The sequence below is a fragment of the Ahaetulla prasina genome, chromosome 4 (assembly GCF_028640845.1).
Source record: "Ahaetulla prasina isolate Xishuangbanna chromosome 4, ASM2864084v1, whole genome shotgun sequence".
NCBI lineage: Eukaryota > Metazoa > Chordata > Lepidosauria > Squamata > Colubridae > Ahaetulla > Ahaetulla prasina.
In genome coordinates, this window is record NC_080542.1 from 104,159,378 (window position 1) to 104,178,402 (window position 19,025).

The 19,025-nt window shown below is 36.8% G+C and overlaps 1 protein-coding gene across 1 annotated transcript in view; it reads left to right on the top strand.

The window, feature by feature from the left end:
• Positions 1-18,254, top strand: part of NPVF (neuropeptide VF precursor) — a 128,153-nt gene extending 109,899 nt beyond the window's left edge. Inside the window, exons 2-4 of the mRNA XM_058181786.1 lie at positions 15,395-15,477; positions 17,221-17,579; positions 18,106-18,254. Of these exons, the coding sequence (XP_058037769.1) occupies positions 15,395-15,477; positions 17,221-17,579; positions 18,106-18,181 (518 nt within the window). The 3' untranslated portion in view covers positions 18,182-18,254. The remainder of the gene's footprint in view (positions 1-15,394; positions 15,478-17,220; positions 17,580-18,105) is intronic.
• The last annotated feature ends 771 nt before the right edge of the window (positions 18,255-19,025 follow it).

Consider the following 19,025-nt stretch of genomic DNA (forward strand, 5'->3'; position numbering starts at 1 on the left):
CAAACAATCTTATCCTTATAAAGAGGTAAATATGTTTTATGCTTGCCCTCTAAGAATGAATTTCAGAACAAGCATTTTACTTTACACAAACCACAAAGGAAAATTGCAATTCAAATTCCAAAATTCCGCTGCTTGCCTGCCATCCTTTTAATTAGGGAATAAATGCAAGGAACAGTATCCTATAAACACCATCAGCTCTGAAAGCATAGCTAAAATTATTCTAATCCAATTATATTGCAATGTGGGGAAAATGCAATATATATGCCACACATAAAGGCATTTTTTACACATTGGAATATTTATAACAATTCAATTAAATAATGTATCTATAAGTCAGATTTATATTTGGCTAACCTAAAATGTAGCTGAAACTGCATAGGTTAAACACATTCAAGAATGTATTTTTAATATTGAAGATCCTTTGGGATACTGTATTACAAGAACATTCTGATATTTAGAAAGCAAATGGATTAAGCAGGATTTTTTTTTTATACTTCTTCCAAACAAACCTATGCTTTCTAAATGAATTTAGATTTATTTCAGGTAAAGCTCATTTTGATAGATTTTAGTCATGCCTTATTTGTAGGCAAATTAGTAAGCATTAGATTGTAACCAAGCATCTAGTAAAGGCCAGCATAATCTTGGGAAAGTCTTCTGAGCAAATAAAACTGTTCTTATGCAAACGTATTGTGCCCCCATGTGGTTAAACTAAAAAAATGCCTGAAATATCGTTTCTTTTTAAATTGCCTAACAAATTTATTTAGCTGTGTTTAGAACACTAAGCAAAGGTAACTTAAAAAGATGTTTCTGTGGAAAGGAAATGGATCGTCTTCATTTTTAATTGCTTCTGAAAAGAGAAAAATTTATTGTACTTTATTAAAAGTATCAAAAAAGTACCTATTACATTCGCTGAATTATATTCATGCAATTGTAGAGATTAAAAAGGATTACATGACTTTCATCAGACTGGCTCAGAAATAAACTGAATTAGCTCCATAAAAGGAAGCTTTGTTTCTTAACTATTTCAATTTCTGGACAGAAATTGATATCTCTGTTTCTGTGCAGAAAGGACAGTGGCCGATATAGAAGCAAGCAAACCAATGATAAAGATTAGGATAGCAAAAGAGGGTTTATGTAGTAGGATGTTTTTTTTATACATTTGGCATCTGTTTGGGATACCTTTCTTTGCATGGCCTTCAGAGATATCTGCAGATATCATATCAGTTTTAGTGATACATTTTTTTTCTTTTGCAACAAATCTATCTTGGTGATTAATTCCATTAATTATAATGGAAAGAAGAAAAATGCAAGTTTTATTTTTCAACAAGTATCTTTTCATCCAATAGACATCATAATCATAATCTTATTTAATGGTATGGTTCCCAAAAATATTGTTTAAATTAATTAAATATTTCAGTGCACTTATCTCTGAGATCACACATAGAATGCCAAAGTATTTATGACCTCACAAGAAATCTCTGTTATTCCATGGACTTTTGAAGATTTTCAAATTTGGGTGCAGATATCTTGACTCCCAATGATGCTGGCTTAATAATCCCTGCAGGAAACAATGGAACGTTTGTGACAGAATTTTGATGCAAAGTGGTCCAGATCACCGAGCCAGCCAATTATTAGGACAGCATCCCAAAATAGGATGGATGGTATGCTGAATGTGGAGGCAAGAAATAACTTATACAGGACTGATGTATATGGTCACACATTTCTGAATTACATGTAGTCCTTGGCTTAAGGGCTTGGGGCCAGAAATTCCATTTCTGAGCAAGGTGACTATTAAGTCAGTTATACCTGATTGTATTACATTTTTTACCGTGATTGTTAAGCAAATCATTGCAGTTGTTGAGTGAAACACATGGTTCTTAAATGAATCCAGCTTCCCTCATTAACTGTTTTTCAGAAGCTGGTTGGAAGGTTGCAGATGGCATCATATTATCTTGAAATGCTGCGCAACACAGAGTTAGGACAATTGAACATGAGCTAGAGCCACTACTAGTTAAAATTTAACTATTTGTCTGCCCTTATTGTGTCTGCCAAGATAGTCATTCAGTAGATGACTCAGGTTTCAAGTCACTCAGTCCCTTCTCAGGGGGAGTAATACCGAAATTCACTTAAAGGTCACTGTGAGGAACATGCTGCACATGTGGCAGACAAAGTCACTCATATTTGCTGTATGCTGGGACTCAGCTTTAAAGCTGAATCTGTAGAGATAGCCGGGACAACATTTTGCAGGGTGAGCTGAGATGAGTTTTAGCCTATGGAAACTGAGGGAGTGGACAAAGCCTTCTCAGCTGCTCATTCAGCTACCTGTGTATTAATTAAATTATTATTAAATGTATTAAAGTTGCACAGAAGAGAATGTGGAATTGGGTCCGGGCAGTAATTAACTCCGTCTTGAAAGAGGGAGTGGTCCCACCAGCTCCTCAGTACCGTCTCCCCAAGGACCATTGCTTTACAGAACTGTTTTCACGCAGTTTCCAAACCCACCATCCCAAGATTGTGGAGAGAGTAGTTGTGTGGCAGCTGAAGACAATCTTGGATGAAGCAGATTATCTAGCCCCCTTTCAGTTGGGATTCAAGCCAGGATTTGGGATTGAGATGACATTGATCACCTCATGGATGGTGTGGGAGTGGGATGGTGGTAGTGTATCCATTCTGGATCTACTTGATCTCTAAGCAGTAGTTGATACCTTCAATACCCTCTGGGCTGTGTCCAGGAGTTGGGGGTGATTGGCACTGTGTTCTGCTGGTTCTCATCCTTCCTCCAGGATTAATTTCAGTTGGTGTTCATAAATGGAGATATTTGGGCTGAAGCCCCTACTTTCTGGGGCACCTCAGGGTTCTCTCCTCTCTTATTTAATGTCTACTGTACATGAGGCCACTGGGTAAAGTGATTTGCTGGTTTTGGGTGAGATATCATCAATATGCAGATGACAACCTGTTTTATATCTCTACTCCAGGTCCTTGAGTGATGCTGTGGGTGTTGTATCCCAGCCTCATGAGGCTGTTTGGGTCTGAATGGAGTGAAGCAAACTGTTTCTGAAGATTCTCAATCATTGAGGCCATGATTATCCCAAAGTTTCTTTTAAAAGGCAACTGGTCTTCGGTCTTGAGAACTGAAGATGCTTCTTAGATGAAAAATGAAATGTTTTCAAGGAAAAACCAAGAAATTCCAATTGCCTTAACACTTTGGAAAGTGTTTTTCTGTGAAACAGACTCTAATTCAACTCTAGCAGAATGGCTGTGAGTATTTGGACTTCCGGAAACAAGATTCTTCCATCTTTAGTTCTGGATGGGGCAATACTACCTCAGACAGACACAATGGGCAACCTGGGGTTCCTCCTAGACTTCAACTCCTTTTTGATAACTAGTTGGCAGCTGGGTTAGAAGGGTCTTTTCACACCTTCAGGTAATATGCAAGTTGCATGCATTTCTGGACTGGAAGGCTCATCAGCTCACCATCACCAGGCCCTTGTAACTTTCCACTTAGCTGATTAATTGTCACAGCTGCTGCTTGTACTCTTTAACTTTGTGGATATTTTTTATTGTCATGTTTTTTAAAATTGTTTTAAATGTTTAATTGTTTTATAATTTTAGATAATTTATAATTTATAATTTTAGAATTGTAAGCCACCCAGAATCCCTTGATTGAATTGGGCCGCTATAGAAATTGAAAATGAGATGGGATGGGATGGGATTGGATGGCTAGGCTAAGAGAAGATAGGATAGGACAGGACAGGACAGGACCAGAGGTGGCTTTCAGCAGGTTCTGACCAGTTCTGGAGAACCGGTGGTGGAAAATTTGAGTAGTTCAGAGAATCGGTAAGTAAAAATTCTGACTGGCCCCAACCCCATCTATTCTCTGCCTCCCAAGTCCCAGCTGATTGGGAGGAAATGGAGATTTTGTAGTAACCTTACACTGCCATGCCCACCAAGTCATTCCCACCAAGCCACATCCACAGAACTGGTAGTAAAAAAAAATTGAAACCTACCACTGGATAGGATAGGATAAGATAGGAATAGGATAACAATATACTGTTATAAATACATCTTGGTGCCAAGTGCCTGAATTTTGATCATGTGACCTTAGGGATGCTGCAACAGTCATAAGTGCAAGGACTAGTCATAAGTAACTTTTTTAGTGTGATTATGAACTTCAAACTAACACTATATATATAATTGAGGACTACCTATAATGTTATAGGAGATGACTGACAAAAATGTCAGGCTGATTATAGAAGAGGAGACTTAACCAGGCAAGACAGACATGAAATCTTTTAATTATAGCTAAAGTTCTTGTTCCATGCAAAAGTGTTAAACTATAAAAATGCTACACATGTATTTGTATAATGAACTAAAATCCCACTTGATCCCACTTGAATGCATCTACTTACGGCATAAAAGTACAGAAAGATTGAAGCATGGTTTTGTAAATCCTACTTCCGTTATGACCTTCACGTTTAGAAAGCTTGGAAGGCTAACAGCTACATGGAGATGCTAATTCAAGACATCTCTCCACTTGCACATGGCAGAATAGAGGAGAAAAGGAGAGACAGCAGGTCAAAGAAGTTCTGAGGAGAGAATTGAGAAGAAAATCATGCTTTGTGATGCTCTAGACAGCTGCCATTTTGCTCCCAGAAACCCCTTGAAACGACAATATCTTTGAAATCCTTTGGAGAAGAAAGGAAAACATCAAATGAATGAACAAGCATGAATATCATGAGAAGAAAGGCTTCCAGCAAAACTATACAAGCTGGAAAAATGGTTTGCGGCCATCTGTCAGTTCAATCCCTTTTTTTTTCCCCAGGAAAGAAGGAGCTTTATCCGGTTTTCCCAACATTCAAGTATAATTGCCAGTTGTGTGTGAAATGTGTGACTAATGTTCATCATGAAGCAGACAGGCTGTGAGCCACAAATCAATGGAAATGATTTGGATTTAGAAACATAGTTCCTTGCCTGCCAAATAAACAGTTAACTGGCAGATGGCAGTCAAGAATCCCAATGGAATTGATGGTCCCTTTGCCTAAACAAAGCAGCTGTTTGTGTGATGCACATGCGAAGAAAAATGTCCAATGGATGTCCTTTCTTTTCCTCCGTAATGAGTGACAAAAGATCCTAAACTTACAGATTTTTTTAACAAATATCAAATGGCAAAACAACATGTATGTATACGTTCAGACTTGCTACACAATGTGGTAAAAGCTGTGGCTGAGATAGTATAATCAAAACTTTACCCAATTTTTATGTCCAAACCATGGAATGATACATAGACCATCTTACTTGTCTCCTGAGTCAGGATTATCCTAGGTATTGGAGTTTTTGGATACGTGGGAAAAAATGACTAGAATAGGGGTCCCTAACCCCCAATCCATAGGCTGGTATGGGTCTTCAGCCTTTGGGAACTCAGCCATGCAAGCAGTGAGTGGGCATGTGAAATCATCCCCTACCCTTCACCACCACCGCTGCCACTGCTGCTGCCATTCCATGGAGCCAGAATGATTGGGGACTGCTTGGCTACAGGATCCATGACTGATACCTGAGTAACTGGGCCCAGCAATTGAAGATGCCCTATGGAAATAACATCAAAAGTCTGGATGAAAATGATCACTACAAGTATCTGGCTATCCTTTAAGGTGACAATGAAGTGAAGAAAAAGGGTTAAAAGTGAATACATCAAGAGAGTGAAGAAGATCTTCAAGTCCAAACTCAATGGAGGTAATACCATCAGGGCTAGTGGTGGGTTTCAGCAGGTTCTGACCAGTTCTGGAGAACCGGTAGCGGAAATTTTGAGTAGTTCGGAGAACCGGGAAATAACACCTCTACTGGCCCTGCCCCCATCTATTCTCTGCCTCCTAAGTCCCCAGCTGATCAGAAGGAAATGGGGATTTTGCAGTAACTTTCCCCTGGATTGGGGAGGGAATGGAGATTTTACAGTATCCCAAGCCATGCCACACCCCAAGCCACACCCACAGAACTGGTAGTAAAAAAATTGAAACCCACTCCTGATCAGGGCCTTCTGGACAATTACATAATGACACCTTCGTCATCATCAAATGCTCCCAAATTAAAGAAACACACTACCTACTCAATAACATATTCGTTGGGATCAAATTCACATACAAAGAGGAAACTGACAACAGACTCAGATTCCTCAACATCGACAAAGGTGACTACACAACGGAGAACTGGAAAGCCACATCTATCACAAACCCATGCACATCGACCAGATCCCAAGCTTCACAAGCAACCATTCCATCACACACAAAAGAAGCTGTGTCTCTTCAGAAAGACCAGGATACTCTGCAGCACCACAACAATAAGAAAAGTGGAAGAGAAACAGCTGCTTACCATCTTTCTCCTTAATGGCTGTCCAAAAACTTCATATTCTGACACCCAACACCCAAACTACAACATGCCACACAGCCCAACCACTACGCAAAAACTAATGCTACCATACACAAAAGGGGTGTTTGAAACGACAACCAGAATCCTCCAACCCCTAGGAATAGCAATAGCCCACAAACCCACAGCCATACTCCATCAGGAATTATCCAGAACCAAAGACAAAATACAGAAGGATGAAAGAAACAATGTGATTTACAAAATCAACTGTAACAATTGAAATCAATTCTACGTGGGACAAACATCACAAAAATTAAAAACCAGGATCCACGAACACCAGCTTGCAGTCAAATACTACGATCTCAAATCCTCAATCTCTACCCATACCGACATCAAACAGCACTAGTTTGATTGGAGCAAGACAAAAAACATTGGCCTTGCTACCACCCATCATGCTTGTGAGTTCATCGAAGACTGGCACTTCATAAGCAATTCCATCAACTGACACATTGACCTCAGGGGTTCATATTGACCTATGAATCCCTCAGAATCCAAATCAATTACACAGCCAACCAGAGAACAGCACCGATCCTCAGCTAACCCATATAACTCCCCTTCACCAGCAGTTCACCTCCCAATGACCTTGACCTGATGTAACCTCCCTATCACAAGACCTGTCACAAGATTCTCACTCCTGACCCATCACAACAGCCTTACTTGATATGCCCATATCTGAAGCCCTTATAAACAGAAGAACACTGACATCCCATAAACTGCACTGAAGATGGTACCCAGGGGTGAAATGCTCCCAGTTCAGACCGGTTCCAGCGATCCAGTAGCAATGGGGGTGGGTAGTTCGGCGAACCGGTAGCAAAAATCCCGGGCCCTCCCCTGCCCACCCAATCGCCCGGTCCCCACTTGCCTACTTGGGAGCTTCCTGCTTGTTTCGGTCTCGCTCACTATTGCTTCGGCTGCTGCAATCAAATTGCAACTCAATCTGCCTGCCTGCAATCCATCTCATCGGTGAGCAACTCAATCTGCCTGCCTTGTCCCTTGAATTGGGTAAGTAAGGTTTTTTATTGCAGGTTCGAGCCCGGCCCAAGGTTGACTCAGCCTTCCATCCTTTATAAGGTAGGTAAAATGAGGACCCAGATTGTTGGGGGGGCAATAAGTTGACTTTGTAAAAATATACAAATAGAATGAGACTATTGCCTTATACACTGTAAGCCGCCCTGAGTCTTCGGAGAAGGGCGGGGTATAAATGTAAACAAAAAACAAAAAAAAGGGGGGGGAAGCTTTAAAAAAATAGTTAATTAGGTTTTTTTAAGGAGGGGTTTTTTTTTTTGACATAGCAATTTAAAGTTAAGGAAGTTTTAAATTTAGCTGCTTTTATCTAAAAAATATAAATAAAATAAAATAATAAAATAAAATATCTGTGCAGATTTCTGAGATTTGGTGTGTTTCTGTAGTGTTTCACTCTAACTACACAAAAACACAAAATCTCACAAAGCTGTATGTGGTATTTTGTGTGTGAGTCAGTTGTGTTGTGTTGTGTGTGTGTAAAGTGTGAAAGTTGGTTTTTGGTACCTCTAATTGTTTTGTGAACTTTTTTTATTATTTTTATTATTTATTGTTATTGACCATGCCCACCTGGTCACCTGACCACCAAGCCACACCCACCAATTAAGCCACGCCCACAGAACTGGTAGGGGAAAATTTTAGATTTCACCCCTGATGTTACCACACCAACCCACAAGCTCGAAGAACGAGCCTTCACCCTCAACTAGTCTATATTATCAAAATTATAATAAAAATAGATGTAATAAAAATTGTTTAAAATTAAGAAAAAACAAACAAAAAAATTAAAATGTCTGATAACCTAAATAGAAAAGCCTTTTAAAAATTATGGGCATTTATACTGAAAAGTTTTGTTTAATTTTAATATCCTTTTAACATTTTGGAAAGTCTTTACAAACACAAATTAATGGAAGATTTCTTTTATTTCATGTGCTTCATTACTGTTATCTCTGAATATAGATTTTTATTCTCTCTTGATCTTATTAGCTGTTATGAAGCTGTAGATTTATAGCCAATTCAAACCTTTTTAATAATTTGTAATTATTAATAGAAAAATAATGAATTGGAGACAGGCTATCCTTTAGTTCATTTCTAAAAGAACATTTCATTGTTCTTTCCAAAAGATTTAGTAAAAACCTATGAGTATATTTATAAACCAGGCGTTATTTTATTACCAAAAATCAAATGCATAATTGAAAAACGTGTCCAATTTACAATTATTGGTTTCTTCTTAAAAAGAGCATATAATTGCCTTTGATCTATTGCCAACCCCTGATGATTTTGTGATTTCTGTATTGCTTCTACTATGTTCACCCGCAAGGGAAAAATGACTTAATAAACAACACTCTTAGATATAATTTACAATATTTACTTCATTAGAGGAAAAACTAAAGATTGATAGATTATTACAAATGACACAATTCTCTGAATCCATTCTTGCATTCCTCTTTGCATAAATAAATTTCCACAAACTTAGCAGAAGTTACTATATAACAGCAACACAAATAATCATATACAGCATTGTAATATTTCAGTTAAGTCACCACTATTTACTTGGTTTGCTATTTTAAAAAGAAAGGCAAAATAAGAAAACCAAAACTTCACAAATAGTTTCCAGTACAATTTTATGTTCTACAATTAAGTCAGTTTGCATAATAATTGGGAAAACTGGAAATGCAACATACAGGTAGTTTTCAACTTACAACAGTTCATTTAGTGACCTTTCGAAATTATAACGGCACTGAAAAAATGACTTACGATCTTTTTTCACACTTAACGACCATTGCATCATTGTCATGGTCACATGATCAAAATTCAGATGCTTGGCAACTGTGTTATATTTATGACAGCTGCAATGTCACGAGATTGCGTGATCCCCTTTTGCGACCTCTTGACAAGCAAAGTCAATGGGGAAGCCAGATTCACTGAACAATCATGTTACTAACTTCACAACTGCAGTGATTCACTTAACAACTGTAGCAAGAAGGGCTTTACAATGCGCAAAATGCACTTAACAACTGTCCTGCTTAGCAACAGAAATTTTGGGCACAATTGTGGCCATAAATCTAGGACCACCTGTACATAAAGTCCAAATTTTTAATCAGTTCTCCAAGTCAGATCTGTTGGCAATGAAATGCCTGCTAAAGAGAGACACGTTCCATGTATGGATGACCAAGAATGCACGTTCTGTATTCTTTGCATTGATTTATTTGCAACAAAAAACATGCAGTAGAGATTTCTTCCAAAGGTGCTTTTTCAAGAGGCAACTGATTTTCTTGTTTTTCTTTGAAGATGTTTCACTTCTCATCCAAGAAGCTTCTTCAGAGAAGTTTCTTCAGAGAACCAAAGAAGCTTCTTGGGTGAGAAGTGAAACATCTTCAAAGAAAAAACAGAAAGTCCAGTTGCCTCTTGAAAAAGCACCTTTGGGACAACCATGACCTGGATGGCTGAGAATCTCCATAGACAGTATAGATTTATATTGTCATACTACCAAGTTTCAAAGCCTTAATATGTAATTCAAAAGAAGATGAGCCTCTTAAAAAATCAAATGGGTCTTAAAGATCAGGGCAAAATTAATAGGGAAAATTAATAAGTGCAATAATCCAAAAGGGAATGGCTATAAAATTAGATCATAGACCTGCTGTTATATAGCCCAGGTTATGCATCTAATCTACTCACTCAAGAAGAATTTTGGATACTTTTAAATTTGCAAATATTTTTCAGTCAACACTTTTTTCAGAAATCTCAAAAATTCAATAAAAACGTATATTGAAATAATTAGGATGTCAGAGAAGAAAGCATTTATATTTTTCTTAACAATTTTACTACTGATCAAAGATACAAAAACTAGTATTTACCTTATTCAGGGAATTTATGTTAAGTCTTTAACTCTGTCCATATGTCAAACATATGGACATATCGGTTAGACAATGTCGACTGGCGGTTCTCAGGGGGAGGGCCTTCTCTGTGGGGGCTCCTGCCCTCTGGAATGAGTTGCCTCCGGGGCTTCGCCAACTCCCCGACCACCAGACCTTCCACCGCAAGCTGAAGACTCTTTTATTCCATTGAGCAGGGCTAGCCTAAAAATGCTGTTTTAATGGGGTTTTAGATTTTTATTGTTTAGTTTTTAGGAAAATTTGGCCATAAGTTATATTAATTTTATCCTGTTTTTTATTTGTATAATAACGTGTTTTTAAATTGGCTGTTAACCACCCTGAATCCTTCGGGAGAAGGGCGGGATATAAATATGATAAATAAATAAATAAATAAATAAATAAATAAATAAATAAATAAATAAATAAATAAACAAACAAACAAACAAACAAACAAACAAACAAACAAAGAAACAAACAAAGAAACAAGCAAACAAATAAACAGTTCTTATGGATTTTTGTCATCCAGAAGAATCAGAAATCAGTCTCTCATTTCTTGGTCCAGCACCTTAACCACACCAGCAATAAAGATGGTAAAACTTTGAATCTTATGAACATAAGGCCTGTCCTATGAATTAAACCTAAGCTATTGGGTAGAAAATAGTCATAGGAGAGAACCACAAAAACAGGATGTTACAGGTGAGAAATAATTACTGCCATTATGATTGCATAGCACAAGAAAATATTTGCTGATTTGTGAGCTTGGATAGTGATGGTTCTTGTTGTTCTTTCCATATCACCCATATTTGAAAAGGAAACCTCCAGTATTTGAATTCCTAATCAAAATTGTATTCATTAATTTCCAATAATAATAATAAATGACATTCCATTTGAAGGAAAGGGTCAATCTTTTCTTTCTACAATAGGCAGCAATGACTTAACTCAATGTCAAACTCAATTTCATTGAGGGCCGCATCAGGGTTATATTTGACCTCGGGCAGGGCAGGTGGGCGTGACTTGGTTAGGTATGGCCAGTTCAACATCACTTATGTTGGAGGTGCCTGTGGCAGCCTGAGTGCTCTATCAGCAAAAGCAGGCTCCAGAGCTCTGTTTTTGGATGAGACAGCCTCCTGCAATCCTCTGCAAGCAAAGTTGGAGCTCCAGAGGACTGCACACAGCCCTAGTGAGCTCCGTTTTGGCTGCAATGACCTCCTGCAACCCTCTGCCAGCAAAAATGGAGCTCTGGAGGTGGCCCTTCCAAGCTCCATTTTCACTGGCAGAAGCACCACAGGCCGGCCCTTCACTGTTTCCAGGGCAGCCCTGTGGGCCAGATCTAAACACCCTGCAGGCATAATCCAGCCCATGGGCCTTGAGTTTGACACCCCTGATTTAGAGGCTCCATTTTTGGTGTATTTATATAACAGAGCAGACAGCTGCATCATTGGTACTCAAGAAAATTGAAAGAGCACTGTTATTAGAGCTACACTTAATTATTTTTGCACAAGTTCCTAAGTAGCAAAAGGAATTCTTAATGATCAGTGAAAGAGGTTGTCTCTCATAGCCAAAGTCTGGGGATCAAAACAAAACCAAAAAGCAAGTATAAAAATTATTCTCAAGACCCCCTTTGACCTTCTTTTTTATATATTCTAACTGCATCACATCAGCTCCAATCATCTAGAACATTATTCAATTTTTCAACCTCTGCAACTTTAAAATGTGTGGACTTCTTGCTGGCTGGAAAATTTTGAAAGTCAGTCCATACTTAAACTTGGCTCATAACATATCAGATTCAACTGTAGTTGAAAAGAAAAAAGTCTGGATGATTGATGTGGCAATAGCAGGACATAGTCAAATAAAAAACAAAGAATTGGAGATTACAAAACATCAAAATATGAAAATCAAATCTGAAAGATTACGATATAAACTGGTGGCCCCAGTGGTTATCAATAATAGCAAAAAATCTTGGACAGCACTTTGCACATTTGGCAAAATTTCCATTTGTGAATATCAAAAGGCCACATTGTTTGGATAATAGAACATCCTAATTTCTTGGGAAAGTTCTTGGTGAATGATCGGGAAGACCAACTAAAGAACTTGGCAGTTACAATTTCATATTATTATGAACATAATAATAATCATCATCAACCAGAAGTTCTGACAGTATGAGATTTGCATGTACCCAGATAATGTGAAAATATTTTCTATGCTTCTCTAGCAAAATCCCCCTTTCTGGTTTGTACTGAGCAGTTATGAAATTGATATTTTCTGGGTGAAAAACAGATTACATACTGCATGAATTGTTATTACAGACTTGAGAACTTAGTTTTTATTAGCTGTATTGGAAATTCAATTCTCAGAGTTTCCTGCTATACTCGCTAGAAATTCTGGGAGTTGTAGATCAATATATCTGGAAAAATCTGGCTGGGGAAATCCAAATTGGAAAAGGCCATTTTATATATAGCAGCATTTGTAGAGTATCTCAGAGTTCAGCCAGAATGCTGTATAATTCACAGAATGTTTTAAAAAATCACTGGGCAATTTCTCAACTAAAAAATGTATGCGTTTTTAAATCATGCCATTTCAAAATGAGCCATAAAATAGGTTATTATATGCTGGGGGGAAATGAATATGCTATGAATTATTCATCAGCATGGAAATCTTTTGATACTTATCGGTGACATGAGTCATAGAACGCACTGCATTTTTGCATGATGTGTTGTTAATAATAAATAAAGATTTATCATTATATTATTATAGGAAATGCAACAAAAAATATTAAAACTTCCTCTTCTACTGGTACCAAATGATTTACAGTCCTCCAGCTGATTCACTTAGGAGATGAAGGTGCTCTTTTCATTACTCCTGATCCTATTTCCATACCATCCAATATCCAAGCAGCTGTGTGTAGTAATCTAAGACTACAGCAGCTTGTCTGATGCCTGTGTGACCCTGGGCATTCCAAATGAACTTGCATTGGACATTATACTGTGACAGGGTTGACATTAAACAAAGTTTGCTACTCTAGTCAATGCAACCACTATAGTAAGATTTTATATATATTGTATTTCAAATAAAATACTGTTATGTATTGCCTCTAATAAAGCTGAAATTAGAAGTACCAGTCAAAATAGTAAAATTTCAAGTTCTGTTTGAAATGATTTATTTATTTATTTATTTATTTATTTATTTATTTATTTATTTATTTATTTATTTATTTATTTATTTGAATTTATATCCCGCCCTTCTCCGAAGACTCAGGGCGGCTTACACAGTGTTAAGCAATAGTCTTCATCCATTTGTATATTATATACAAAGTCAACTTTTATTGCCCCCAACAATCTGGGTCCTCATTTTACCTACCTTAGAAAGGATGGAAGGCTGAGTCAACCTTGGGCCTGGTGGGACTTGAACTTGCAGTAATTGCAAGCAGCTGTGTTAATAACAGACAGACTTAGTCTGTTGAGCCACCAGAGGCCCAAATGATGTTCCTTTACTAGTTGAAACAAAAGAAGACATAGAAGAACTCATTAATAAATTAAGGACATTTCAGTAACAACAAGATCAGAATAGTTAAATAATGGTGTTCCCAGCGATAATTTATTTATTTAGCGTAGGGCGTGTCATACATGGACTAGCAATATATATTAACATTTCATCTAAATTAGTAGAACATAATAATATATAAACATTAAAAAGATCTAGGTTCAAGTACCAAAGCCTAGACCATCTAACCACTGAAGTGTAGCTTTGTTTATATTAAAAAAAAATCTGATAGTGGATTGGTATAGGCCCTCAGCTTACAGCTGGTCGCAATGTGATCTAAAGTTTGACGTGAGATCTCTCAGTCATGCTGAGGGGAGGATACTATACCCCATTCATACAGAGAATTCCGGTAGACACTATGAGGTGCGAATCCTATTCAGGATGGTCCATTGCTGACATGGTAGTTCAAAGCCTGGCATCTTTTTTGGATCATTTATATGTCTACCTATGACTGAGCATTCAGCAACCCATTTGACTTTCCATTGTGAATTGATGTTAAAGTTGTTGGGCAGATGTTGTGCAAGTGCCAATAGAGATTGCCTAGATCTAAGTCTTCTTGCTGATAAATGAGGAATATTGGCATGCACTGTTAGGAGTGAGTTGTTCATAATTTTCTGTATTCTCTCACTAGTGTATCCAGCAATAACATGTGGCTGTGGAAGCTTGAGAAAGAATAGGAAGTGTTGTCATCTTCAGATTTCAGATTTAGTTATGCTGTTAAGAATACTATACACAGTAAAATGAACATATCAATCATTTTGGAATCAGATAAAAACTGATTGATCACTTGATCAGTAAGTTGAAACTCACATATTTTAGGCAAACAATGTCAATGAAAGATGGACTCCTAAGAAAATTAGTATTTTCTCTTCAATTACTATATTCTTATCTATTGAAATTATGTTTGATAGAGCTCTTGAAAGTAAAAGAACTGTAAGAGATGATGAGTACTGTTTAACTGATGATGAAGAGAAGAAATTCAGAAATGTAAGAGGAACTATGACAGTAAGCATTTGTCTCTATGGTTGCCTGGAACTAAGCTTAATTCCTTGACAGTTGATTTCTATAATTACATGTTTATGCTGAAAATACATTGACATTTTGGCAGGGTTACACTTCAGGATTTAGTGACTATGGCCTAGACACTGACATTTTGTTTCAAGGTACTAATGACTAAGCCTGATACAAACAATATAACAAGAGGCTTTTGTTTAAAATGTAATTAAACCTAACTGGTCAATATTAATAACCCTAATTAACAGGCAAGAAAATTTTTGGAAAGTCATCTGCATTTTTGATAGGAAGCTCTTTTGTTTACAGAAGTTATCAAAAGAAATTCTCTGCATTATATAATTAACACTGTCTTTTGATATTAAAATTAAGGTATGTGATATTGACGTCATGATAAAAGATTCTATTGTTGTCTGCTGGTATAAAATGATGCTACTTTCTATGTGTTGTGATTTTGATCTCTTATGTAAATTCAATTTTAAGAGAAATGAACAGAGTGATCATAGTTACTTTAGCTATATGTCTGCTTTTAGCTTCAAAAACCATCTGCCACAATGAATCATTAATGACCAGTTTGCGGACTAGAGAAGAAAACAGTGAGAAAAACTCTTCTGAGGTAAGATCTTGACTGGCATTACTTTTTACATGAAAATTGAATTATCATTATTTTGATTAATGTATATTCCTAATTTGCTGTAAGTTTTCTTTCTCTTGAAATAGGAGCTATGGTTTTCTGCCTCTTTTAGCTTTGTTATTCTTCTGCAGTGGAACAGACTGCTTGTTTTGGTTCTCTTGATCCACTTTGCAGCCTCTCTAACTGCTTTTGAAATTCCTCTGGCTTATGAAAAGCAATAAAATGCATCTCAATGAAACATTGTGGGCCATGGAAGCAATTAAGATTGTTTTGTTTTTGCTGAAGAGGAGAGGGCATTTCAACAAAGCAATTTGAATGGCATCAAATCCCTTTCAGCCTTCTCTCACAATGCTGGTGAAATTGCTCACAATATGAGCATCAGGCACCTAGCTTGGAAAACCTTTAGCATAAGCCAGATACCATTGTCCAACAGAGAAGATGCCTCCTGGTGCAGAGCTAATTGAAGAAATCTCCTCAGAATGTCTCACAGCATAAGCTCTGCGGAAGCGGCAGAAAGGGGATCCAGACCACAAAGTGGTCAGCAAAGTGAAACAATGTGCTTGTTTCACCCTTAGAAACAAAACTACTACATTGCTTCATGGAACAAGAGAGAAAGGTTGCTTGAGTCAAAACTTTACACAACCGTACAATGTATAAGCTTTAGGGAAGAGATCTTTTATGACCTAAAAGAAATACTGTATTCCTCCATCTATTAAGAAAGGGCTGATCAAAGAAAGAACAGAACTTTACATATATTCTGTGGCAAATTCATTTGTGAGAGAAAGACTAGATTTTTACTAACATTTATGTTGATTTTAATCAGATATTCTTTTTTGTACACAACCAAAAACATTGAATCAACATCATTTTTTTTAAAAAAATGTTCCCCCGACGTTAAAAAAAAATAATCCTCCTCCTCTGCACCACAAAGGCAGAAAGGTTCTGTTTCATTGAGATAATTGTACAGATTGCTTAAGAATCAAAGTATATTCACATCAGTGTGTATAGCTTGTTGATCTGAGTGTTACTTTGAAATCTGTTTTTCAAAGTTCAATAAAATGAACGTTTCATTATATTCCACTTTTGGAAAACAGGAATTATTTCTAAATAGATCTGTTTTCGTTTCTCCCACAGGTTTTCTACTTTTATTAGATCTATTTGTTAAATTTATCCCTTTGCCCCAAACTAATAGTAATAATAACTCTTAGTCCTCCCTTATATTGTCTGCTTTTCTCTTCTATGCGCATTGCTATAACAATGTTTTTGTTGTTCAGAAGAGCAATGATTAAACTGCATTTCATTTTATATATTGATTGGGAAAGTTGGGTAAGTTCACTTTAAACTCTACAAAGTTATCTTCCTTATCCTTTCTTCCAAAATTTAGAGGAATTCTTTTTCTTGCACAACTAATTGTACAAGACTTCACCCAAGGTCTAATCAAAGTCACATAGTTCTAGATGTTGATGCTATATTTTCTTAGTTACCCTTTCACTCTGCAGCAGTAGAGCGTTAACTCCAGTGTACTAAAACTATTCTACTTCTTTTTGCATTAGATTTTATCAAACAGCACAAATCCTTTCCTCTTCTAAATGCCTCCTCATTGTGCTAAAGATCATTTGCAACCCTTTGGGGACCTAAAGTGCACTTTCTATGCCACTTATGTTACTCTGGTTTCTTTGCTATATTTTTAATAACATTAAATCATGTTATTTTTTTCCCTTCCAGTCTAGTGAAGACCTTATAGAAGAAAAACAGAGAAGTGTGAATCTTGAAGAACTGAAAGACTGGGAACTGAAGAACATAGTTAAGATGAGTGGACCAGCTGGGAAGGTAGTGCCAAGTTCAATGGCTAATTTGCCACTGAGATTTGGCCGAAACTTCCTGGAAAGAAGAAATATCAAACCTACAGCCAATCTGCCCCTCAGGTTTGGAAGGGCTTTTAGATATTTCTCACACAGTTTTGAGAAAGCTCCTTCAGTTCAAAGTTTCTTCCATTCACTGGCCAACCTACCAGAGAAATTTGGGAGATCCTTTCTTTTCAGTTTGATTCAAGGCACCCAGGATTGTGACCAAATCAAAAATAGGTAAATAGTTTAAAGCATGCTTGATGAAATTATCATCTCAGTCAGCACTTGCAGGTTTTAAATGTTATTCTAGTGTCCAACAAGAAAAATGACTTTACAATTAGTCGAATTGGCACAACATATATTTCTAAATTTGTCAGCTAAATGTAAAGGTAGCTTTGGCTATCAATTCATATAATCACTGCCACACATTTAATCATTTTTGCCCTCCTGTCATGTTAAAAAATACAATTACCGGTAAGTGCCTATATTTGGAGGGGCTCTGAAAGCTACTGAGGAAGAAGAAATTAGCAAAAGGTAGGAAATGCATTATCAATTTAAATATTGAGCTTAAATGTTCAAGCTGTTGGACAAAAACTTTTGAGCTGTTTTAGGTTGTATTTAGAACACTGAAAAACCCAATTGATTTACATAGTGAATTAAACAGTGAAGACTAGTTAATGACCGAAATAACATTAATAATATATTTTTTTCTTTCCCTGCCTCTCTTTCTTTCCTTCCTTCCTTCCTTTTTTCTTTCTTTCAGACTTGGCCATTTGAACAAACTTTTGAAAAGGAATTCTGGAAATGAAGAGGCAAGCCATCAGAATATGCAGGACTAGTTTTCTTTCTGAAATGCCAATGTGGTAGAAAGAAAAAATAGAAAAAGAAAAATATCTGCTGTCAAATTGTGATTCAAACCAGAGCATTTGTCCTTAGCTAAACATTATATATATATATATATATATATATATATATATATATATATATATATATATATATATATATATATATATATATATATATATATATATAAAATCATGATAACGTCAGTAATAGTTTATTCCCATAGCTATGCTGTCAATGCTAATTCTTCTGTACTCAATACAACTAATATCCAGTCAGTTGAAAAATATTATCTGTATAAGCAAAATAAAGATGAATATAACTACTTGTGATTATCTCATATATTGAGTCCAAAAGTAGGGGCATGGGGTGGTGTGTTTGTCAGGAAAAAGTCAATATGGCATATGTTACTGCTATATTAAAGTTCTCCTCTTTCTTACGTGAAGTAATATAAAGAGGCAGGGGTGAAATCCAGCAGCTTCTGACAGGTTCTGGAGAACTGGTAGCAGAAATTTTGAGCAGTTCCGAGAACTGGCAAATACCACCTCTGGCTGGTCCCAGAGTAGGGAGGGAATGGGAATTTTGCAATATCCTTCCCCCAGGAGTGGAGAAGGAATGGGGATTTTGCAGTATCCTTCCCTGGAGTGGGATGGGAATGGAGATTTTGCAGTATCCTACCCCTGCCACACCTACCAAGCCACACCCACAGAATCAGTAGTGAAAAAAATTGGATTTCACCACTGCAAAGAGGGCAGGACAATCACAGCCAGAATCCTGACCCCCGAAAACATACAAGTTTACAGGTGGCTCCTTCTGTTTGCCACCCAAACACGCAATTGT